Source organism: Sminthopsis crassicaudata, chromosome 3, assembly GCF_048593235.1.
Source record: "Sminthopsis crassicaudata isolate SCR6 chromosome 3, ASM4859323v1, whole genome shotgun sequence".
Lineage (NCBI taxonomy): Eukaryota > Metazoa > Chordata > Mammalia > Dasyuromorphia > Dasyuridae > Sminthopsis > Sminthopsis crassicaudata.
In genome coordinates, this window is record NC_133619.1 from 621,605,429 (window position 1) to 621,631,185 (window position 25,757).

The following is a 25,757-nucleotide window of genomic DNA, read 5'->3' on the forward strand; positions in this document are numbered from 1 at the left end:
TACTTCAATATCAAATTAGCAATTCTGAAAATCAGAAGAGATTAACAGAATTGAAAGAAAATTATTAGGCTAATAGTTTAATTAGAAAAGGGAAAGAAAACCAAATTGCCAGCAGCAAAAATTATTACCAATGAAGAAGAAATTAAAGCATTAGGAGCTATTTTTTCCAATTGGATGCCAATAAATATGACAATTTAAATGAAATGGATATTTACAAAAATATAGATTGCCCAGTTTAACAAAAATTACCTCATTTTAGAAAAAGGAACATAAACAAGCTATCAATGAACTCCCTAAGAAAAAAAATCACCAGGGCCAGATGAATTTACAAGTGAATTTTACCAAACATTTAACGAACAATGAATTCCAATACTATATAAACCAATTGGGAAAATAGGTGAAGGAGTCCTACCCAAATTCCTTTTAGGACACAAAAAATGGTACTCATAGCTAAATAAGAAAGAGACAAAACAGAGAAAGAAATTTATACACCAATTTCCCTAATAAATACTGATGTAAAAATCTTAAATAAAATACTAGTGAAGAGATGACAGGAACTTATCACCAGAATAATACATTATGACCAAGTGAGATTTATACCAGGAATGCAGGGCTAGTTCACTATGAGGAAAACTATTAGCATAATTGACCATATGAATAACAAAACTAATAGAAATCATATGACTATCTCAAAGATGCAGAAAAAGCATATGACAAAATAAAACACCCGTTCCTAATAAAAACACTAGTAAGCATAGGAAAAATGGAGTTTTCCTTAAAATGATAAGTAGCATCTATTGATTGTTGTTCTTTATTCTCAAAAATGACCAAAATCACATCATTATATTAGACACAATTTACAGTGTGTCCAACTGTGGCTGATCAGACCAATATAGGCTTGGAGTGTTATGCCACAGGTTGGACACAAATAATCTATACGGACATTTGGGAGTTTCTAGAATTTTGTACATTTCACATTTCTTTGGGATAATTCAATCCACCTTTGTTTATAGAGCACAGCACCTTCTCTGATGAGGGCATCTATGCTGGGTGATCCTGTGTCAGTATCTACCATGTCAGACAATCAATTATAAAATTCTCAAGAGAAACCTTAAGAGACCTGGGCTAAAAGCAAGGAAATCTATGATAAAACTTAAATTGTTGCTTACCTCCAGAAGCTCATATTCTAACAAAGGAGACAACTTATACATAAATTAGTATATATACTATACATAAAAAGGGAAACAGAGGGGCGCTGGGAACTGGAGTCAGGAAGGAAACACTCCTATTGAAAGAGGCCCTTTAGCCCAGTTTGGAAGCAATCCAGATCTCAAGAAGCAAAAGCTGAGGTGTCAGTACATTCTGGTAGGCAGCACATACAAAGTTATAGAAGTGGGAGATGGATTAATACATAGGAACCAGTTTGGATAGAATGTACTTTGTACCTTGTAAAGGAAAGATCACATCATAAGTGTACACATAATAAAACTAGAAAAAACAGGCCAAGGTTAGGTAGTAAGGGCTTGAAATACCAGAGGATTCTCAACTTCAACCAGGAAGCAGCCAAAAAACTTACAGAAAATAGTGATTCATTCAGAACACAAACATTAAAGTCATCCACATGGATTCCAGTTACATACTATTTTCCAAGACCAACTCTTAACACACATCTCTTCAAAGTAACAAATTACAAATGTACTTTTGAACGATTAGTTTTTATACTTTAATGTGTTGCAAGAGGCATGAATCCTATTTTATGACACAAAGCAAAAAAAAATAGAAACAAACTTTGGTCATAAAAGCCTAATTTGATGCTTATGATATCAATACTTCTTTCATTATGGCAACTTTTTTTTTCTAGTTTTTAATGAAAAATTAAACATTTGAACTAAAAAGTAGCATACACACCTTCATATATATGCAAATGTAGATACTGGAACTAACAGTACAATTCATTTTGATTCAACACAGCTGGCCTTTTAAAATACTGTAGTCAACATAGATCTATCTACCCCAAAAATATGAGATTCTTAAGATGGTTCCTGTAAGAGCTCTTTAAATGGGCGCCACAGCGCATCAGAAGATTGAGGCCCAGAAGTAATTTCTGTGGATATTAGGACTGCCTTGTAGGTGGGATCTTGTCCACATTGAGATAGCTTTGTAATGGGTGACTCTCTCGCTGATTGGCTGTGTGTGTGACCTCACAGGCCCTTTATAAGCCCACTGCAGGCAGCAGTCGCTCTCTTTAACCTGGCGCTCTTCACCCTGGCTTCCTAGCCTGGGTGGCCAAGCCAAGATGGATAGCCAAAAGAAGTAAGGATTTTGGTAGTGAATACTTGGATCTTCAGACCAGGTGTTCACTCGGGAACCAACAAGTCAGGGCATCAGTCAGGGCATTATGTGAGTAGGTATAATAAAGGCTTTTAAGATTACACGTGGCTGTTCTTGAGCGCGCTACCGGTTATTAAGCTATAGATTCAAGAGATCGTGGCCAGAGACCTTTGAAGGCCTCAGAGGAGGCGAGCCGGGTAGAGTTCACACTGCAAAGGACAGTGGTCAAAGGTACTCTGGGCCTACAGCAGACTAGTAATTATAACTGCCGGGAGAGCACGTTACAGGTTCCATTGCTTTTTCTTAGTCCAAAATGAAATTTTAAACATGAACCTCAAAGAACATCCCTTTACATTGTTTCAAAAAGTTCTAAGTATTCTGGGCTATGCTTCTGTGAGGATAAAACAGAGTTCCTGATCTCTTTTAAAGGCTCAGTGGATAGAGCTCCAAGTCTGGATTCATTTAGATCTGAATCCAAAATTTACCTCACACACTTACTAGCTGTATCATCCTAGGAAAATCACTTAACCTCTGTCTGCCTCAGTTTCCTTATATATAAAATGGGGATGATAACAGCTCCCACCTCCTAGGATTGTAGTGAGGAGCCAATGAAATATCTTCCTTGTCCTTCCCTAATCATCTAAAACTGTGATATCCTTCTAGCTTCAATCTACTTCTACTACTGACCCAAAGCTTTCTCTGGGCTACCTTCATCACCAAAGAATAGTAGCACTTGTCCAATAACAATAATAATCGACATGCAGAGAACTCTTTAAAGCAAATAACTTTGTATATAATCTCATTTGAGCCTTACAACATTCTTGTGAGACGAGTATGAAAGGTATTATTTTTACCCATTGTACAGATGAGGAGGAAACAGATTAAGGAGTTAAGTGACTTGCCTCTGGTTTCATTTCTAATGGAATCTGAACCTAAATTTCCTCACCAATTCTCCATGGTCTAACTCTTCTGACCTTCTAAACAGAAGATTTTCCTTGTTCTCTCAGCATCTACCATTGTAATAAGTCACTTTTCTATTTTCTGTTTCCTTCCTGGAGGCCTGCTTTTCACTTCCGATTCATGCCATTCAGTCTCTCCTACCAAATAGTAGGTCACATCCTTTCATTTTTTTCTTAACGTTTCATAATTTTAACATCATGTAAATTTCTAAAGGATCCCTCATTTCCTCAGCCCGATGCAGATCCAATGCATATTTAGCTAAATAGAAATAAATGATAATAATTACTGACATTTAGAAAGTGCTTCAAGGTCTACAGTGTTATTTATACATTCTTTTTTTTTCTTTTACATTTCTCTCTCAACTTTTCCTAGCTGTTTTGTTCAACTTTTTTTGGTCTCTAGTGCTTCTCACTCTCCTGTTTTTCAGTCAGTCTATCCTCTGTCCTGTTTGTTTCCGTTCCTGTCTCCTGTCTCCATCTCTGATCTACATCATATTTTCGTCTGAGCCTTAAAACAACCCTGGGTTGGACATGACAAGAATCATTATCTCATTTTATTCAGCGGGCAGCTGGTGCTCAGGGAATCTAAGCGCTCCAACAAATCCTAGGAGACTGAGCCCACTGAGAAAGGGAAAGGCCTTTGCCCAACATCACGGGGCTAACCCGCCGCTGGGAAGGCCTTCTCTTCTCAGTGCCAGCCTCCATTTCCCTGATAGGACTTCGCCACTAAAGAAGTCGTTCTCTCAGCAAAACTGGCTTCCAACCAACAATAAACTTCCACGGGTTCCTGAATTCTTTCGTGAAGAACCTGCGCAGACAAAAGGGGGTTTTAACAACTCTCAGACCGCCACTAACTTCGTCACTTTCTCCCCCAAAATTATCTTCTATTTTTGCTGCAGTGGGATGCTCTACCAGGCCATTTAGGCGCAAACCTTTCCTCTTCTTTCCCAGGTCCTAGTGCTTTCTCCCCAGAATGACCTTTCATCTCTTTTTGCTCTTGGAATGCTCTCAACAACAACATAGTCACACAAGCGTTTCCCGACTTTTACCAGTTTCTGGTGCTTTCTCCCCAAAATTATCTTCCATCTATTTTTACCCTACTTGTTATCTAAAGGGCCGAAGGAGGGAGCCTGAGACGTAGTCCTGGCATCCCCAATCAATCAACCAACACGTGGTTCAGGAGCTGCCCCGGAAATCAGAAGGCCCCGAGTTCCAGTTCTATCCCTGAGACACCTCCCCCCTCCCCCGCCAACCCCCCGATCTTTCTGTGCTGTACGTGGCACTGAAGGGCTAATGAAATAACCAGTCCCTAGCCCCCACATGCCAACAAAATGTTCAGAAACTACTCCATGTGAACTAAGAGGGCGATCCGAGCCTCAAACTCTCAGGTCAGGAAGCCGCTGCCCTCGGGGCGTTTAAACTCTACTCTGGCCTCGTGACAAGGATGGGCTGGACTCGGGTGCGCGCGCAGCCCTCGCAACCCCGCCGCTGATTGGACGGCGCCTCACATCCGGGCGAAAAGGGAGGCACTTCCTCAAAAATCCTATCTCACCTCGGCGGACTGCGCTGCAGGCGGCGGCGAAGGCGGCGAAAGTCGCGAAAGTCGCGAAGGCGGCGGCGGCTCCAGGTCGGTCCCGTCTTTCTAAGGCTCCTGATCCCTAGGCGTTTTTATCACAGCCGCAGTGGGGCAGGAGCGGCTCGCTTCCTCATTGGCTGCCCTCCGGAAGTACGTCATCGCCTACGCGCCGGAAGAAGCGCAGCCCTGCCCAGGCCGGCCTGCCCGCTCGGTTTGCCGTCCAGCAAGAGACTTCAGGTAGGCGGGGCCGGGATGGGCTAAAAGGCCGGAGTGCCGGGTACTCCACCCCCTCTGGGCCCCCGCACTTAGGCAGGGCCCTTCTCCTACCTTCGCGCCTTTGCACGGGAGCACCTTCCCCGCTTTCCTGCTCGCCCCTCCCTCCCTGTTCTTCCTAGCGCCGGCGGGGGGTGTGTTCGACATCCCCGCGGGCTGTAAGCGGCCCCTGGGCAGGGCCGCCCCTCTCGTAGTTGTGACCCGGCCCACACTACACTAGTTTTTGACTCGAATCTGCCCCGGAATCCGCCTCTGCTCCAGTGCCAGGGCGACCTCTGACAGGCTACCTCGCCTCTTCCTCTGTTTCCTCATCTGTAAAATGGGGGCAATGACAGCAGCCACGTCCCAGGATTGTGGTGGGGAACAACTGAGAACAATTCCGCGGACGACCGGCCGACGCTTCGTGACCCCGCGGGGATTTTCACGGCCGAGAAGCTGGGGGGAGGTGCCATTTCCTTCTCCAGCCCATTTTACAGAAGAGGAAACTGAGGCAGAGGGACGTGACTGTCTGGATTTGAACTTGGGTCTTCCTGCCCCGCAGCCCTGCCCAGCTGTCCTGGCATCTAGTAAGAGCTATGGGAATGTTAGCGTTACTGTTAATTCTAACGTAGGAACAATAGCACCCGCCTCCCAAGGCAAAAGAAAGAATATTTGTATCTAACATATTTAACATGTATTGGTCAACCTGCCATCTGGGGGGGAGGGGAAAATTAGAACAAAAGGTCAATGCTGAAAAATTACCCATGTAAATAACTTGTAAATAAAAACTATTAAAATATTTTAAAAAAAAAAGAAAGAAAGAATATCTGTAAACCCCATGCTGAGTAAGTCAAATAAATGTTAGGTATTATTATTATAATGTTCTGTTTATCATATTGTATTATGGCGGCTAAGGCTGAGGAAGGCGGTGTCTCAGTCCTGAGGAGGCCCGAGGTGGGCCGTAGGGGAGGGATGAGGCTCAGCCCCTTCCTCACCTGCTGACCTTTGACCCTCTGCATTAGGTCAGAGCCGGGTCTGAGAGCTGGGGGCTTGCGGAGCAGTCGGCCCTGCTCTGTCTCCCTTTCCTCTCCTTAGGACCTTCCCTTTGATTAACTAGTTTTACCTCTTCCGGCAGAACTTTAAGCTGAGAAAGCCACAGAGCGGTTCTCTGAGGCCCACTTGATTTTCTCCTATTTAACTTCAGGTTGTTTTTGAAAAGTTCTGAGCTAAGTCACAGTCTAAAGGAAAATGCCCAGCAGCTTCATGGTGTTTCCAGCTCTTTGTCTAATCGAGGCAAAATTCAGTTTACTGGAAACATTTGGGGAACTGAATAGCGAGCTATCTTTGGATAGACAGTCACAAGGGAGTTGGAGGGCAGCGGAAGTTGGGGAAAGAACTGCATCCCCCACCCTGCCCAGGTCACTCAGCTAATAAGTGTCAAGTCTCTGAGGTTGAATTTGAACTCGGGTCCTCCTGACTCCAGGGCCACTATTCCATCACTCGACACTTAGCTTCTCCACTAAATTGCCCCTTTCTTGAGAGCTCACTCGGCCTGAGTCAGACCTCAGGAATGTGGCTCCTCGGGATCTCCCCCTCCAATTCTGAGATAACGTCTTGCTTTCGTACAAATTGCACAAGAGAGGTTGGGAGGCAGAGCCAGGATGGTGGAGTAAAGGCAGGAACTTGCGCACTCACACCCCAATGCTCCAAATTCCTTTAAATGATGACTAAGCAAATTTTAGAGCATCGGAACTCCCCCTAAAAAGCCATTTTCAGCCAAAGGCAACTTAGCAGCTCAGCAGAAAAGGCGGGAGTCCAGCATGCAGCACTAGACCCAGGCCCAGCCTCTGAATCAGCTGCAGTGCTGGAAGCTTCCAGACCTCTCCTCTCAGAGAAACCAATCAGGAGCTGGAAGGTCAGCAGAAAAAGTCTGTGGAACCAGAGTGGAAACTCAGCACACAATCCCAGAGCGGGTCTGGCTCTGGCCCCAGCTCTGATCAGACCCCAGAGTCAGTGAAGCAGGCCTTCTGAATCAGCAGCAGTGCTGGAGGCTTCTGTAACTCCCAGCTCAGAGATACCGGGGAGGACTCAGAAGGTCAGTGGAGAGGGTCTGTGGCAGCAGGATGGGAGTCTGGGGTGCAGTGCTAGCATAGCCCAGGTCATCAGAACCAGGCCAGCACACTAGATCTTACAGCTGCAGTGGGGTGGGGACATACCTAACAGCTCCAGGGGAGAAAAGAGGGCTTGTGGTCAGATTCCTGAGAAGATTTCTGCAAATAGCTACACAAAACCCCTGAAGCTTAGGATAGTGCATCTTCCACCCTGGAAATAGAGCCCTACTTTAACAGTGTTGAAGCAGAGTAATAGACTAGGAAAATGAGCAGAAAACGAGAGTTTCTGACCATTGAAAATTATTATGGTGACAGGGAGAATGAAACCCACACTCAGGAGATGATAATAAAGTCAAAGCTTCTACATCCAAAGCCTCCAAGAAAATTAAGAATTGGGCTCGGGCCATGGAAGTGATCAAAAGCCACTTTGAAAATCAAGTAAGAGAGAGAGGAAAAATTAAAGAAAGAATTAAGAGAGGTGCAAAAGGAAATACAAAAAGCTAATGAGGAGAAAAATGCCTTAAAAAGCAATTTCCAATTTCAAAAGGAGGTACAAAATCTCACAGAAGAAAATTCCTTAAAAAATAGAACTGAGTAAATGGAAACTAATGACTTTATGAGAAATCAAGATACTATAAAGTAAAACCAAAAAAAAAAAAAGAGAAAATAGAAAGAAAAAAAGTGAAACATCTCATTGGAAAACAACTGACTGGAAAATAGATGCAGAAGAGAAAATTTAAATTATTGGTGTACCTGAAAGTCATTTAAAAAAAAAAAAAAAGAGCCTGGATATCATCTTTTTTTTTTTTTTTTTTTTTTTCCTGAGGCTGGGGTTAAGTAGCTTGCCCAGGGTCACACAGCTAGGAAGTGCTAAGTGTCTGAGACCAAATTTGAACTCGGGTCCTCCTGACTTCAAGGCTGGTGCTCTATCCACTGCGCCACCTAGCTGCCCCCCCTTTTTTTTTTAAATTATAAATTTTTTTGGACAGTATATATGCATGAGTAATTTTTTTCTTTTATAACATTATCCCTTGTATTCATTTTTCCAAATTATCCCCTCCCTCCCTCTACTCCCTCCCTTAAATGACAGGCAATCCCATACATTTTACATGTGCTACAGTATAACCTAGATACAATATATGTGTGTAAATCCAATTTTCTTGTTGCACATTAAGTATTAGATTCCGAAGATATAAGTAACCTGGGTAGATAGACAGTAGTGCTAACAGTTTACATTCACTTCCCAGTGTTCCTTCTCTGGGTGTAGTTGTTTCTGTCCATCATTGATCAACTGGATCTTCTTTATGTTGAAGATATCTACTCTGGATATCATCTTTCAAGATGAAGGATCTTTCAGATCAAGGAAAACTTTCCTCATATTCTAGAACCAGAGGTAAAATAGAAAATGAAATAATCCACTGATCACCTCCCGAAAGAGATCCCAAATTGCACAAGAATGAATATTTTTCTGAAGCACAGTTTTGACCATTTCACTTCCTTCTTGGCTCCCTTTGACCTCTAGGAGCAAATATAAACTCCTTTGGCATTTAAAGGCATTCCAACCATTCCAGATGTTTTACATAGTCTGTGGTCAGTCCAGCCTCACAAAGCATTCCATCGCCCTTCTTGCAGACCTTCACACTAGTTGTCCCCCATGTCTAGACATCAGCTTGGTTTTTCCTCTCTCTTCCCTTCTGCCTCTTAGAATGCATTGCTTTATTCAAGTCTAAAATCAGGGGCCACTTTTGGCTAGAGACTTTTTTTTATGTCTCCTAGTTCCCGATGGCTTTCCTTCAAAGTTATCTTGTAGCTATTTTGTACCTGTCTGGATGTATTCATGAAATCTTTACAGAAGTTCCTTGAGAGCAAAAATTGTTTAACTTTTGTCTCTGTATGACAGGATTTCTTAAAGTTTTTCTATTCATGATTCCTTTTTGTCTGAGAAATTTTAACAAGACCCTGGGTATATAGGCATGTAAAATAGTCATATAACTCAAACATTTACAAATAATAAATCATAAAGAAATTTCTTTTAAAACAGTTCTTTGGTATGCCTATAATTTTACCATTTATTAAAGAAGAAAGCAAATTTAGATACTAATATTGTTTATTTTTATATATAGAATAAAATCTAGGCATATTTTGGTTTTTTAATAGTATTTTATTTTTCCAAATACATATAAAAACAGTTATCAACATCCGTTTTTATTAAACTTTGTGTTCCTATGCCCAAAGGGCTATAAAACTGTGTATAGTTTTTGATCCAAAAATGTCACAACTGGATCTATATCCCAAAGAGATCATAAAACAGGGAAAAGGATCCACATGTGCAAAAATATCAGCTTTTTTTTTTTTTTTTGTAGTGTCAAGGAATTGGAAATTGAATGAATGCCCATCAATTGGGGAATGACTGTGAAAGTTATGACATACAAGAATGATTGAATATTATTGTTCTATAAGAAGTGATGAACAATCCAAGACAACAAATTTTGGATGGAAAACACCATCTGAATCTAGAGAGAGAACTATGGAGATTGAATATAAATCAATACACGTTATGTCCACTTTTTTTCTTTTATTTTTCTCTTGTGATTTTTACCTTTTGTTCTAATTTTTCTCTCCCAACATGATTCATAAGGAAATATATACAAAAAAGAACATACACACATAACTAAAAAGAAATAAATTAAATAATTTTTTTAAAAGGGGGAAAAATAAGAAGAAATGATGAGCAGGTTGATTTCAAAAAAGCATGGAAAGACTTATGAACTAATGCTGAGTGAATTGAGTAGAAGGAAGAGAACAATGTACATAGTAAGAACAAGATTCTGTGATGAATAACTGTGATATAAGGGGTTCTTTTCAACAATGAGATGATTCAAGGCAATTCCAATAAACTTGTAATGGAAGAGCCATCTGCATCCAAAGAGAAAACTATGGAGGCTGATTATGATTCAATCAAAGCATAGTATTTTCACCTTTTTTTTTCTTACTGATATTGTTTGTTTGTTTTCTTTCTTGTCTTTTTCCCCCTTTTGATCTGATTTTTCTTATACAGCATGATGAATATGGTGGAAATATGTTTAGAAGAATTGTACACAATTGATGTATATTGGATTGCTTGTTATCTTGGGGAGATGGAGAAAAATCCCCTCTTTTCTCTCTCCTCAATGACCTTTTCTCAGCCCTCTCGGACATTTGAAACTGATGATTTTGACTCCTGAACACTCTTCCCTGGGTTTTTGTGATAGCTCTATTTGTGTTCTCTGACTCCTTTTCTAACCTATTTTTAAGCTTTGAAGTCCTGCCCCCTCTATGGCTGTTCGCTAGGTGTTCTTGGCCCTCTTCTGTGTACTTTCTTGGTGGTTTCTCTATGAAGCCAGCTGCTACCTCTGTGCCTCTGGCCTTCTCCTGAGCTCCAGTTCTTCATCACCAGCTGCCTACTGGATTTGTCCACCTGCACCTCCCATCCCTGGTTTTTCATAGTCAGAATGTCCAAAACATACTATTTTCTTTCCCCTAAACTCACCTTTCTGCTTAACTTACTTATTTCCATTGTTGGGACCACAGGGCTTGCAGTCATTGTGGTTTGTATTCTAAGCTTTATCCCTGAATCCAAATTCCTCAGATCTAATCAGTTGCCGGGTCTTACAGATTGCACCTTTGTTTCTCACATTTGGCCCTTTTTCTTTATGTTCAGCACAATCATCCTTGTCCTAGTTTCCCTTTATCACTCTTCTCAGTAGCCTCTGGGTTAATCAATTTCTCTACTTTGTAATCCATCCTCCCCCACCTTCCCAAATTGATATTCCTAAAATTCAGGTCTGATCATCCCACTTTCCTGGGTTCTAAAATCTTTACAGATTCCCTACTGTCCCACCTCACCCTATCTTTCCAAGCTGACTACAGACACTTAACATTCCATCCAAACTTGTCACCTTGCTGCTGATTGTAGGCAGCTGACAGACATCTCTCCTTTCTTTGTGCCTTGGCCTTGTGACACAGATGCTCTCCTTTATTACTTCTTCATCTGTGGTGCTTCAGGCCCTTCCTGATTTGCCATGTTTATGGCTCCCTGATATAAACTTAGGTTTTAATAACCCTTAGTGGAGCAGGAATTGTCTCAAAAATCTATCTTTTCAAGGCCAGTTTAAATGCTGCCTTCTTCCAGAAGCCTTTCCTGATCATTTATGATACATAAAACTTTGTTTTATCACTCCAATGTATTGAACACTGTCACTGCCATCAAGCCTAGGTCAGTCTGTAAGAATCTGTAAGACCTGGCAAATAATTAGATTTAGGGAATGTGGATTTAGCTTGTGCTACAAATCACAATGACTGCAAGTCCCAACAATGGGAATAAGGAAGTCAATAGGAGGGATGAATTTAGAGTGAAAGAAAATAAGATGTTTTGGATATTCTGTCTTTGGTCATCCATACTTTCTAAAGCCTTCAGTGGCTACCTAGTACAGTGTTCTGTGTGCTGAAGTAGGCCCATCTCAATGGTGGCAGCTTTTTACCCAGATTCCTTATGCCCAAGTTAACTCTTTACCATCCTTAGTGTGAGAAGCCCTTAGACTTAGAGACTATAGAGCCCAACTTCAGCTTGATTCAGTACAACCTGCAAGAGTAACCACTAGTCTTTGAATGAAAAGCTTCCATTTGTTGACTCTAGAGGGAGCCTGATTGGAAGCTAAGAATCTCGCAGGTTTGGAAGTGAATGGTCAATCCCCCAGAGCTCCTGAAGAACAATTTTTCAGGGCCTGAGTTTCAAATTAAGCCAGTGAGCAGACAAGGGTCTGAGACCTGAGACTCAGGCAGTTGTGATACTTTAACCCAGCGGGTTACTTTAGGAAGTCCTTCTTGGACTTCTGATGAAAGTTGTAATGCTTTCACTGAGTACTAGAGGGTGCCCTTGAATTGCTTTCTTCTGAGTCAGTTCAGGTCAGAAATATTTCATCAGTTGGACTTAGCTCTTAACAATACAATGATCCAAGACTATGCCAAAAGATTTGAGATAGAAAATGCAATCCACATTGGAAGAACTATGGAGTTGTTTTTTCTTTCTTGTGACTTTTCCCTTTTGTTCTTGTTCTTCTTTCAGGAAATGTGTTTAACATGATTATACATGTATAGACTATATCAGATTGTTTGCTGTCTTGAGAAGGGAGGAGAGAGAAGAGTTTGGAACTCAAAATCGTGCAAAAATGAATGTTACAAGCTATCTTTACATAATTGGAAAAACTATTAAGTTGAAAACAGAGAAATATTTCATCATTTAATTCAATAATAGCTATTATTTGGTAAATAATTGTTGAGGGGATTTCAAAGAAAGTTTTTGTTGAAATTCAGAAAATTCAAGTATTGATTCTTTATTCCCTTTTATCCATTATACTTCAAATTTGGCAGATTTTTCCTTTTCATTCAATAATTTATTGATATCAATAAATGGAGTAGAAAATATACATTTCTAGACATAGAAAATTAAGTACCATATGTAGCTATAACATTTCTGTTTGATTGATTGATAGGTTTGATTGATGTTGTCCTTATTTATATATTGGTACAAGTGCTAATTGCTCTAATGTAAATTTTTAAAAGCTCAAGTAGAAAAAATGGATTTTTAATTAGGAACTTGAGAAGAATCCTGAATCAAGTCTCTTGACTCTTATTGCTAAGCCACCTAACAAAAGATTACTGTGCTGAATTCTGTCATTTCCGCAATAATTTTAGATAGGCTGCTTAACATGTCTCTGAGATTCTCCACATGTAAAATGAATGCATTGAAATAGAAAGACCCATTCCAGATCCATGTTTTTGTGATCAGAAAATATAAAGTTCTTCAATAAATTGTTTATGAATTGCATTTTGTGAACCTTGTTTTATATAATAATACCTTGAATATATATAAATTCAGTTTTTATAAACTTAGTCAAGCCAGTTTATCAGTTTCATTTTAAAGACTGATTTTTATGACATATCTCATTATTTTATAAGCTTGATATCTCAAATATTTTTTTTCTCCTAGAGATGGGATTTATTTTTGTTTCTGGAATTCAACCCTTAGCATCCCAACTTATGTTCTTCTTTGATTGACTAACTCATTAAAACTTTATTTCCTATGAATAACAACAGCTAATTTTAAATTTAATTCATATGTAAAATTGCTCTAATCAACTTTGTTCTCATTTTCTAGGTACATTTATCCATCTTTCTATGAAAAAGCTAAAATGGCTTCTAGAGGAAAGACAGAAACAAGTAAATTAAAACAGAACTTGGAAGAACAATTGGACAGACTAATGCAACAGTTACAAGATCTGGAAGAATGCAGGTAGTATTAACAAGATTTTGCATTATTGAAATGGGGGGGGAAAGTCTTAGCTCCCCAAACTGGAATGTAAGCTACTTGAAGACAAGAATTTGGTATCTGAGCAGGGGTATAATACAAGTCCAGAAAATCAAGAAAGAAAACAACTGGCTCAGGTGTCTTCCTTATAACAGAGGTTCTGGGAGAAATCAAAAATTCTTCTTGGGGAAGAATAAGAAGAAGAGGCACAGGGGTATGAGAAGTGCAGGAATGAAGTGAACGTCCAGGGTGAAGAGATCTCTGATGTTTGTACATGTGTTAGAAAAGTTCCCCCTTCAATATTGATACCATTCAGAAATCTAGATGAGTTATCGATAATCTTTGTCATCTCATTACTCTTGTGCTTTGAATCATCACTTCTCCAAAGAACCCCTCCTAATCTCATTTCTGAACTCTGTTCCCCAGATAAAATGAAGTACTTCTGGGTGTGCTTTCTTCTAGATATCCTGTAGAAATCTCATCTCAGTAGGGCCAGAAGAGAAGTCATTTTCACTCTTAAACTCACCCTCTTCCAACTTCCCTGTTTCTTTTGAGGAGCCTTCCAGTCACTCAAATGGATAATACTGGAATCATCCTTGATTCTTTCCTTTCCCTTTCCCCAACCCTATCTAATCATTTGCTGATTCTTACTGATTCTGCCCCCACAATATCTCTTACATCCATTTCTCTTCTTCTATAGACCTATCCCTCTAGTTCAGACCCTTCTCATTTCTTACCTGAAATACCACAGTAGCCTTCTCATTGATTTCTCTGCTTCCATCATCTCTGGGCAATCACAAATGTTCATTGTCCCTCCATTGCCCAGAGGATGCCCACTAAGCTCCTTCACATGGCATTGAAGGCTTTCCACAGCCTGGCTCCCAACAAACTTTCCAGCCTTATTTCATAATACTCTACATTCCAGCCACACTGACCAATTACCTGCTGCCTCTGTGCATTCTCTTCCAACCTATGCCTCCTCACCTCCAACTTCCAGAAATTGTGTTTCCCTTTAAAGCTTAATATACACTCTGCTTCATTCCTTTCCTGCTTTTCTCTAGGCTTACAGTACTTCCTTTCTCCATCTTCCTGAAGTTCTACCCCTCCTACAAAGCCAACTTTCAACACCAGCTCCTTCAGGAAGCTTTTGTGTGCTTCTTCTGTGCTCTTCTGTGGTTCTAACCTTTCCCTGAGGTCTCCCATGAGGACACTTTGTCCCTTGCAACTACATTGTGTTCTAGTTACCTGCATGTGTGTCATGTCCTTCTCCTAGATGGTCATCAGCATTACAGCAGTGATTGCTTTTTATCTCCATGTTCTAGTTCCCTCTGGCCCAACATTCAGTGGGTACTTAAAAAAATAGTTCCTGAGTTGAGCAATCTTTTTTTAAGATTACATTTTATTTTATTTTTAGACCCTCATTCTATCTTTCCTACTCCCAATTGAGAAAGCTAGGAGGAGGGAAAAAAAACAACCTTGTTTCAGACAAGAGTCAAGCAAAACAGGCCATGTTATTCAGTGAAATAGAGAAGCATTTATGATGAAAAGACCAGGACTGAATAGAAAATTTGATTTTCATATGGAGTACTCTGGAGAAACATAAGGAGGTAATCAGGAAAGGGAAATAATAAGGAATTTAATAAGCTTTATCTGTTTATATTCCTACATGGGAGGATGATGCTTGTAAGTCAAAAGAACTTTCTCATTATTATGGCAATTAGAATATATGTAGTCAGGTCACAGATGTGAGTTGAATAATAAAGGATAATATCTAAAAATATAAAATTAAGGAGTGCAAGAGGAACATCCTAAGAGAATGGGAAAGGGAGAGGTGGAATGGCATAAATTATCAAAAAAGAAGCAAGAAAAAAGCATTTACAGTGGAGGGAAAGAGGGGAAGGGGAGGGGAAGTGAATAAACCTTACTTTCATCAGAATTGACTCAAAGAGGAAATAAACATATATACTCAATATGGGTAGAGAAATTTTACTGTCTGAAGGACTTATGATGAAAAATGCTGTCCATACCCAGAGAAAGAACTAATTGTGTCTGGATACAGATTGAAGCATACTCTTTTTTTTTTTTTTTTTTTTAAGTTTATTTTTCTTGAAGGCCTATATTGGGGGTGGAAAGATAGCGATCTCTTCACAACATGACTTTTATGGAGATATTTTGCATAGCTTCACATGTGCCCCTTTAATGGAAGGTGGGGGTAGGAAGGAAGGAAATCTAGACCTCTAAAAGTTATAAAAACAAATGTAAAAATTGTTTTATATGTAACTGGGGAAAATTAAAAAGGAAAAAAAAAAACGACCATGTCCACAAACATATTTCTTGATTTGCCCTCTGAACCCAATCATTCTCTGTTAAGAAGTGGGCAGCATGTACATCTGTAATTGTGGCCAGTCACTACTTTGACCAGAGTTGCTGAATCTGTCAGAGTTGATTATCTCTATAATATTGCTGTTATCATATAAAATGTATTCTTGATTCTGTTCATTCCACTCTACATTAGTTCATATAAGTCATCCCAGCTTTCTCTGAAAACCTTCCTTTCATCCCTTCTTGCCACACAGTATCTGAATCGAATGATAAGTTATACAAGTAATCATGTCAGAGCCAGTCCCTGATTATTCAAGATTCTTATACTAATAATAAAAACTTCCATTTGCACAGTACTTAGAAAGCATTTTCACATGTATTATCTTCATAGCAGTTATCTTCATAGCAACCTTGTAGAGATAGTTGGATTTGGAGCCACAAAACCTCAGTTCAGAACTTGGTTCTGCCACTTATGCCCTGTCTATTCTTGGTCTCATTTCTTGTCTATGACAGATTAGGTGACCTTCCAGTTCTAAAACTGTGGTCCTTTTTCTTTAAAAACAAAAAAACAACATTAATTTCTTTTACTTTGAGTTTCAGATTATCTCCCTCCGGCCATCCTCTGCCCTACCCATTTGAGAAGACAATGTGATACCATTACACATGTGAAATTAGGCAAAACACATTTCTGGTATTAACCATGTTTGCCAAAGAAATGGGGAAAATTTTGCTTCAGTTTTCACCCAGAGTTTATCAAGTCTCTCTCTGGGGATGGATGGCATTTTTATCATAAATCCTTTGGAATTATTTTGGATCATTATATTGATCAGAGTGGCTATTCACAGTTGGTCATTATAATATTGCTGTTGGCATATACAGTGATCTTCTGGTTTGCTCATTTCACTTTGCATTAGTTCATATAAATCTTCCCAGGTTTTTCTGAAAGCATCCTGCTCATCATATTTTGAAGCACAATAGTATTCCATCATATTCATATATTATAATTCACTAAGCCATTCTTCAATTGATGGGCTGCCTCTCAATTTCAAACTCTTTACCCTACAAGAAGGGCAGCTATAAATATTTTTGTACACATAGATCCTTTTCCTTGCACTTTGCTCTTTTTGGTGTATTGACCTAGTACTGGTATTGCTGGGTCAAAGAGTATGTTCATAGCCCTTTGAGTATAGTTCTAAATTGTTCTTCAGAATGATTGGAACAGTTCATAGCTCCACCAACAGTGTATTAGTGTGTCAATTTTTCCGTATCTCTTCCAACATTTATCATTTTCCTTTTCTATCATGTTAGCTAATCTGATAGGTATGAAGTGTAGTACCTCTGTGTTGTTTTAATAATTTTTATTTTTCTAATAATTATTTAGAGCATTTTTTTGGTGATTATTGATAGCTTTGATTTCTTCCTCTGGAAACTACCTGTTCATATTCTTTGACCATTTATCAATTGAGGAATGGCTCTTATTTTTTACATTTGCCCTATATATTTGAAAAGTGAGGACTTTATCAAAGAAATTAGCATAATTCTGTACTAGTTTCTTGCTTTTCCTCTAACTTTAGCTGCGTTAGTTTTGTTCATACAAAACCTTTTTAATTTCATATAATCAAAAGCATTCTTTTTATTTCTATTACCTCTTTGTAAAATCTTGCCTTATCTGACAATTTTGTAATATAATTTGAAATCTGATATTTCTAGGCCTCCTACTTTCACTTTTTTAAATTGATTCCCTTAATATTCTTAACATTTTGTTCTTCCAGATGAATTTTGAGGGTTTTTTTCTTTTTTCTTTTTTTTTTTCCCTGAGGCTGTTTAAGTGACTTGCCCAGGGTCACACAACTAGGAAGTGTTAAGTGTCTGAGACCAGATGTTGAACTCGGGTCCTCCTGAATTCAGGCTGGTGCTCTATCCACTGCGCCACCTATCTGCCCCTGAGTATTTTTTTCTTAGCCCTATAAAATAATCTTGATAATTTGATTGGTATGGCACTGAATAAGTAAATTAAATTAGACAGAATTATCATTCTTATTATATTGGCTCAGTCTACCCATGAGCAATTAATATTTTCCAGTTGTTTATCTGTCTTGTGAAAAATGTTTTATCATTGTTATTTATTCAGATAATATTTTATACTTCTTTCTGCTGGACTTAGTTGGTATTTATATAGATATGCTGATGATTTACATTTTATATCTTGCAACTTTGCCAAAGTTGTTAATCGTTCCAACTAGTTTTTCAGTTGACTCTTTAGGATTCTTTATGTATATCATCACATCATCTGCAGAATGATAATTTTGTACCTCATTGCCTATTCTTAATTCTTTAATTTCTTTTCCTTATCTCATTGCTATATCTGGCATTTCTAGTATAATATTGAATAATATTTATAATGGACATTCTTGCTTATCAGAAAAGCTCCTAACTTAACCACATTACAGATAATGTTTACTCTTGTTTTTAGATAGTGACTAAGTATTATTTTTAAGAAAGACTCCACGTATTCCTATGCTTTCTAATCTGTGATCCTTTTTTCATATTAGGAAATTGATGTTCAGAGAAGGAAACTGAATGTCCCAAGCCCCCCACCCCAGGCAGCAGAAACAGACACTCTTTGGCACTAAGTTGTCTCATCATGTGCTAAGAATGCTTAAATGATTAATTACTCCAGGTCATCCTTCAAGTTGATGTGCTTCATTATGTCTCTTTCAGAGAAGAGCTTGAAGCAGATGAATATGAAGAAACCAAAAAAGAAACTTTGGAACAGCTGGGTGAATTCAATGATTCACTGAAGAAAATTATGTCTGGAAACATGACTTTGGTAGATGAACTTAGTGGGATGCAACTGGTAAGTTCTCTCAGTGTTTGGAAATATGTTTTGAAATGAAATTGTGTATATGGGCTTTTATTGGTACAAATTCTGGCATATAACAACCGGTTTCTTTCTGTGTACAAGCAAGATATCCTGTGTTTCCAAATATTTCCATTCTGTCTGTGACAGAAGAGCTCTGTCATCTCTTGTAAACCAGCAGAAGATGCCTAGGAAAGACAACCCCCTTCACGACCAAGAGCTGCTAGGCTCTTGTAGTCTCTGAGGCATCTCTAACATAGATATTGTCATGACTTTTTGCCTTTTTGTGCTTCCAGGCCATTCAAGCAGCCATCAGCCAGGCTTTTAAAACACCAGAAGTTATCAGATTGTTTGCAAAGAAACAACCTGGGCAGCTGCGGACAAGATTAGCAGAGGTAAAGTTTGCTCTTTATTGGTATAATCATTGTTTTTTCATTTCTACTCCAGCTCCCACATTTTCTCTAGTTTAATGTTCTGAGCTGTAGAAGCAGGTCTTTATAGCTGACACCAATGCTTTTCTAATACCATGTTCCCCCTATTGCTTTTCCAATGCCCTTCTCAGATACCGAATCCTCCCAAAAAATCTAACCCTCATTTTTCCTAATCATTAATTACTTTCCTTCTTTTGTCCTTTGTTTGCTAACTCTAATGCCCTTAATCATGTGATTTTATGTAGTGAGGCTATTTCAGTGTCTATGGTAAGAGCTGCTGCTGATGGAGTTATCTTTTATTGTCTTATTTCTTTACTAATCTCTCAAGTTCTGTGAGAACTGAGACCATATCTTAGCCAAACCTTCTCTTTCCCTTAGCGATCTAACACAAGAGTTTCCTGGCAGTAAGTCCTTTATCTTATGGTGTTTTGTCTTCCCCAGAACCATCCAGTGATTAACTTTGTTGAGTAGTAACTGTTGAAAAGAAAATCTGAAAAGGGAAGAAGTGGAATAGGTGGGAAAGGTTTGAAAATAAAGGCGATGTAAGCACAAAACCTAATAAAATTTCGAAAAATTCACTCTCAAAAATAATATCCCTTGGGGCAGCTAGGTGGCACATTGGATAGAGCACCAGCCCTGGAATTAGGAGGATCTGAGTTCAAATTTGGTCTCGGACACTTACTATGTGATCCTGTGCAAGTCATTTAACTATTTGCCTCAAAGAAATAAAAATAGTGTTCCATACCCCACAAAAAGAAAAGAAACTCCAGATGCTCACCCAGCATAGCTCAGTATAATAAGATAGCTTCTATCTCTAATCTACTCCTAAGGTTAGAGTTCACAAGTTTTTCACTCATTGAGCCCCTATTGAAATTCTGGTGGTGAGGCACTAGCAGTGTTACTTTATACTTCCACAATATCTCTTGTCTAAGAATCTCAAAGAACTTTACAAGTACAATTAATGACACCCCAAGAAGTTTTCCTTTTGTTTTATAGACTTCAATATAGCTGAAGTGCTAAAGCTAAGTTAAGTTTTTGGCACCTGGGGAAAATTCAGTCATTAGATTAGTTTGAAATAAGTTCCAAGAAATCAGGTTCCAAATTGCTCTTTTCAGGCCTGGAGAGCATACTTCAGCCAAATGAAACAAGTATTCAGTGGATGATTGTCATCCTCCCCTCCAGACAATTTGTCTGTCAATTCTCTACTCTGTAGAAACTTGGCATCTCTCATGGAAACTGACAGGGTGGATCCTTTATCGGTCACTACCACGTGCAGACCCTGGCCCAGGAATAGTTCATCTTCATTTGCATCTCATCCACAGTTTTTTTTTTTCTTTTTTTTTTTTTTTAATATACAAATTTAAAACTTGGCTTGTGTGCTCTAAATGTGTTTTTATATGTTTTTAAAGAAGCTGCTTGAGTACTTCCTCTTTGTGTTTATTTCTTTTAGATGGACAGAGACCTAATGGTCGGAAAACTGGAAAGAGATGTGTACACCCAACAGAAGCTGGAGATCCTGACCGCCCTGCGGAAACTTGGAGAAAAGGTAGCACCATTCCAGGGTTCAGTGCTTTGAGCTGAAGGTATACGTCAGCTCGTTGTCCCACAGAACTAGATTTGAGTCAGAGTTTTTTTGTATGATGTTACTTCTGTGGAATAGATGGTTAAAGAATCGCTATCCATCATAGTTATTATGCTAAAAATAATATAGCTATAGATGGGGAAGAGGGAGGAGAGAGATAGGAAGGGAGGGAGAGGCTCTAAATTCTATGAGAGCATTCTGAGTGAATGATTCCCTCCCTCAGTTCCTTCCTAAGAAGTGAGCCGGAGTCAGGAAAGACTTGGGAGTGGAGTTTGGCCTTAGGCCCTTAGAGGTTGGGAGAGCTCAACCTCAGCTCTTTGAGCTCTGTCACAGGGACCATAATACCCAAACTCTTACCTCCTGGAGTTATTATTAAAAAGACTAACGAAGATGCTGGGAGTGCAGAGATTTGAGCAGCCCTAAATGAGCCCTAGATGAATGCCAGTTTCCTGGTCCCTCCCTGTGGCCACCATCTCTTTCAATACAACATGGTGCAGTAATTCCCTGCCATCCTCTTATTTCATAGAAATGGAATAGTAAGCATAGTGTTGAGTCTGGAATTAGGCACCAAAGTCATTGAACCCAGTTCCGTGCTGTTCCCTTGAGAGAGCCTCCCAAGGGTCTATCACATTGAACCAAAGCAGAGCCATACCCACACACCCCTCTTAAAAACCTGGGATTATCTCACCCACCTCTCACAGGCTGTTTTTTCCCTTTTTGGGTTAGCTGACTGCCGACGATGAGGCCTTCCTGTCCACCAATGCAGGTGCCGCCCTCAGCCAGTTTGAGAAAGTTTCCACTGATCTTGGTGAGTCCCTACCTCTGTCCAGGCTCCAGGATAAACCACTTCTCTCTCCAGGTACAGTGAGGCAGACCAGAGGCCTTTTCCCCTGGGGCAGCAACAAACCTCAATTGTTGTCTTTTCCAAATTACTCTCATTTCCCTTCACTCTCAGAGCCTTACTGCACATGCTGCTGTTCTCCTTCTGGAAACTAGATCTTTGTACCACCACATATTCTCAGTATTCATGAGCAGGTCACTATGAAAGTAAAGTATTCAGAGGATTTAATTCAGTTTTCCTTGTTCTGTGCCACAAGTTTAGATATTGGGAAGATGGTTTTCTTGCATTTATAATAATGAGGATTTTTGCAACTTGAGTTCTCTTGTCATAGTTGTATTATTTGTGGCTTTAGAGATGGGTTTAGTGTCAGTGAGAGGAGGTATAGGAAGGCACTGTCCTGAAGCAGACTGATTCTATCTCCTGGCGCCATGTTGATGTAATAGATCTCAAGCTGCATGCTCTTTAAGAAGGTCCTGGATTGTTAATTATCTACCTTCTTCCTTCCTTAGGTTCTGGGGACAAAGTCCTTGCTTTGGCAAGTTTTGAAGTAGAAAAAAACAAAAAATGAGGAGGAGCCATGTAAAATCCCTGGGCATTGGTCACAGTACAAATGGCACATTTCTGTTTTCTACTGCGAATCTAAAGTCATCTCTGAGAACTCTAGAGAACCTGGAACCACGTTACCGGCATGGGAAATGTAATGGGCACCCTATGGCCCCTGTGCTTCACTGCTGTTTGTGGGCCTGGGGGAGAGAAGCTACATTATGGGTGGATAGATGGTCAGTCTCATTAAAAAACACACACACACACCTTATGCTAGAAGGGTCTGTCTGTGGAAGGAAGCAGAGATGAGGGAGGAAGGCACGTCTTCACCATTAGTCTGAATTTCTCTGTACGTCTCTGCTCAGGTTCCTTGTTGGCTTAGACTGACAGTGAATGGAGACTCCCAGTAACAACTTCCTTCCCTCTTCCAGCTGTCCCTTCTCCATGCTGTATTGGCTTACTGCTCTTTCCATATCCTTAGGGCTTCCCAGCTCAAGGGACCTCAGTGAGCTTGCCAACTCTTCCTATTCCAGAGGAAGAAAATGGAGATCTAAAGGAGAGAAATGATTTATTCAAAGTTAGTGGCAGTCACGATTAGAATCCAGATCTCCAGACTCTCAGCTTATCTCTTCCAACTACACCATGCTGCCTTCAGTGCCCTCTGGAAATGATATCTATAGTTACAGAGTTTTACTCTGTACAATTTGAGAAAAGTGTTTTTGGAAGCCTGGCTTTTTTGAAAACTCCCAGCAAAGAACAGAACATCCCAGCAGCCTGTGTGCTCTCCATATCAATGGAAGCCATTGTAGTTCTGAATTTTGAGCAGGGAACAATGGGGGCTCTGTTGGTAGGAGCCTCCTGGAGTCACCAAGAACCTCCTGCATTGTCTCACCAGGGAATCAATAGGCAATGGCATTGCAAGGACTGCCCTCAGTGACCTGTGGCTATAACCCTGCGCCAGTTGACTGGGAGCTGCCCCTCCTTCCCTAGTTTTCTAGGACCAGCCTGAGTCCTTGGGCACAACATGCCAAGCCCATCTAGCCATGTTGCTGTTGAGGTGTGTGCACAGGTGCTCACCTTTCTCGTCTCCTTGTCTGGTGCCATTCTTAACTCTCGGTTTCCCTTACTTTGTTTTCTTTGCACATCATACAAAACACCAACTGTCTATGAAGCTTCCTATGTTCTTTTACCTGCTCCTTTGTTGATGGATAGGAGAAGTTATGCCTTCTTCAGAATCTGTAGTGCAAGTCACTGCTTTTGGGGTCTCCTGGTTTGTGGCTTCCAGTCCCACTTACCCACACAGACACCCTACTCCCCAGCCCTGATGAACTTGTGGCTAGTGTGCAGAAGCACCTGCTCTTCACCACCTCCTGCTTTTGTCCTCTCCCTTCCAGGGTCTTCCTCAACAGGCTGCTTTTTTAGCTATTACCCTAGCAAGAAAATGAAGAGCAGATTCTGTCCAACCCTCTTGGGTTTTTTGTTTTGTTTTGTTTTCAAACCCAAGTCATGACCTTCTAAGACATAACTTGACTTTAATTATTTCAATCTCAGGTTTGAACACATGCAATTTGACTTTTTTTTTTTTTAATTTTAATTTTATTTTATAATTATAACATTTTTTTGACAGTACATATGCATGGGTAATTTTTTACAACATCCCTTGCACTTACTTCTATTCAGATTTTTTCCCTTCCTCCCCCAACCCCCTCCCCCAGATGGCAAGCAGTCTTATATATGTTAAATATATTACAGTATATTCTAGATACAATATATGGAACACATGCAATTTGAAGTTGATTTTCCTTTAAAATGACCTTGGTTAGACAGCTGGTTGAAGTGGCCAAGTTTGTGGTGTCCAGAGGAGCAATAGGCCTGAGGCCTGCCCTGCCCACCTCTTATATGAGGTGAGATCTTTACTACTGGCAGACTTCCTATGCAGTATTGGTGGTGAACACTCCTCAACGTCTGCCCGGGGTGGAATGTTGTAGAAAATTTGAGAGATGGTGTGTTGCTTAATGGTTCTGTCCTTTGGGGATGACTGCTCCCTAATATTTGCCCAGGAAATTGTTTCAGAGATAGTATATTACTTAATGGTTCTGTCTGTGCCATGGACTCTGTTGAGAATCTGGTATTCATTAAAGGAGAGACCTCGAAAAGTAAATAATATCCTATGCAAATCAGTCATTAAATTAATTTTCAAACTTTGGCAATTTTCTGGTTGCCTGTATATGTCTATCCATGGGTATGTCTCAGTCATTTTTGGGGAAGGGGGTCAGATTTCTTGTTAAAAAAACAACTAACTCCCTTTGAAAGTCTTAATTGGGATTAGAGCTTGGATGTGCCCTCCAACATTGAATCAGGACCTTCAGTGGTGCACCTCTAGGTATCTCAGCTGAAGGAGGCTTGTCCGTATTATTTCCCAAGCAAGCTGGATTTTAAACCAAATCCAAAAAACTTTAAAATGAACAAATCTCAGCCTTTTGTATTTTGCTATATATATATATATATATATATATATATATATATATATATATATATATATATATATATATATATATATTTTAAACAACATGGAATAAAACGATTTTGTCCTAGAGAGGTAAGCAGGGCCAGGGAAGCATTTGGGCAATAGAGTCAGAGGTCATGGTGAGAAACAGGGTCAGAGTGTGGGGAATGAGCCCACCAAAATTTAGACTTCTTGCTATTGTCAGACCTTTAGCTGAGGAATTCTCATTAGCCCTGAGACAAAATACTAAGCAGCCTCAGCTCTGAAAGAGGATCTTAGGGTGTCTGATGCTGGGTCTGAAATTATTATAGAGAAAATTCCAAACCCTCCAGTCATTCTGCCTGAAACATCAGCAACAAACTCCTTGTCACTCTCATTATTATTGTTGTTATTACTAAAGCCTAAGAGTTCTCGTTTTTCTAGCATTAATATGTAAATGTAAACTATCAGTATTCCCACAGAACTCCCAGATCAAGCTGTACAACATAATTGCTTCCAGTCTCTGGGGCCCTGGAAACAGGAGGGCTTGGGGCATTGAAGAAAAATAAATAACTCAACTTGATTTCTCTTGATTTGGAAATAGACTTTTTAAAAAATCCCAGTTGTCCTAACAATTCCTAAAATGAAACCTGTCTTATTTCATCATCAGTAAGAAATTTCTCCCACTCAAACTCACAGCAAATCGAGTAAGCACACTCTTTTTTTTTTTTTTTTTTTTTTTTTTTTTATTATATATATATATATATATTTTATAATATTATCCCTTGTATTCATTTTTCCAAATTACCCCCCCTCCCTTATTCCCTCCCCCCGACGACAGGCAATACCATACATTTTACATGTGTTACAATATAGTCTAAGTACAATACATGTGTGTGAATATCATTTTCTTGTTGCACAATAAACACCAGAATCCGAAGGTATATGCAACCTGGGCAGACAGATATTAGTGCTAACAATTTACATTCCCCTCCCAGTGTTTCTTCTCTGGGTGTATCTACCTCTGTCCATCATTGATCAACTGGAAGTGAGTTGGATCTTCTTTATGTTGAAGATTTCCACTTCCATCAGAATACATCCTCATACAGTATCGTTGT

The 25,757-nt window shown here is 39.6% G+C and overlaps 2 protein-coding genes across 7 annotated transcripts in view; one reads left to right on the forward strand and one right to left on the reverse strand.

Annotated features, from left to right (window-relative positions):
- Positions 1–4,982, reverse strand: part of NMNAT1 (nicotinamide nucleotide adenylyltransferase 1) — a 49,821-nt gene extending 44,839 nt beyond the window's left edge. Inside the window, exon 1 of one of the 2 annotated variants that reach the window (XM_074306322.1) lies at positions 4,843–4,982. The gene's annotated coding sequence lies outside the window, so the exon portion shown is untranslated. Of the gene's footprint in view, positions 1–1,169; positions 1,531–4,842 lie in introns of those variants that run through there. The other variant, XM_074306324.1, reaches the window with a different exon arrangement.
- Positions 4,980–24,364, forward strand: LZIC (leucine zipper and CTNNBIP1 domain containing). Of its 5 annotated transcripts, none has more exons than XM_074306326.1 (7): positions 4,980–5,103; positions 13,426–13,560; positions 18,619–18,754; positions 19,054–19,152; positions 20,639–20,734; positions 21,497–21,629; positions 22,121–24,364. In XM_074306326.1, exons 2-7 carry the CDS (start codon positions 13,460–13,462, stop codon positions 22,177–22,179), a joined length of 624 nt encoding a protein of 207 aa, XP_074162427.1. In that variant the 5' UTR covers positions 4,980–5,103; positions 13,426–13,459; the 3' UTR covers positions 22,180–24,364. The 5 variants fall into 5 exon arrangements, with proteins under 5 accessions (XP_074162427.1, XP_074162431.1, XP_074162429.1 ...); XM_074306330.1 differs by having other exon boundaries at positions 21,497–21,578; XM_074306328.1 differs by lacking the exon at positions 4,980–5,103 and adding an exon at positions 5,122–5,705.
- The last annotated feature ends 1,393 nt before the right edge of the window (positions 24,365–25,757 follow it).

Coding starts and splice junctions, on each gene's coding strand:
- LZIC (XM_074306326.1), top strand. CDS start 13,460: ATGGCTTCTAGAGGAAAGACAGAAACAAGTAAATTAAAACAGAACTTG. Junction 19,153..20,638: donor TGCGGACAAGATTAGCAGAG/GTAAAGTTTGCT, acceptor TATTTCTTTTAG/ATGGACAGAGACCTAATGGT. Junction 20,735..21,496: donor TGCGGAAACTTGGAGAAAAG/GTAGCACCATTC, acceptor TTTTTGGGTTAG/CTGACTGCCGACGATGAGGC.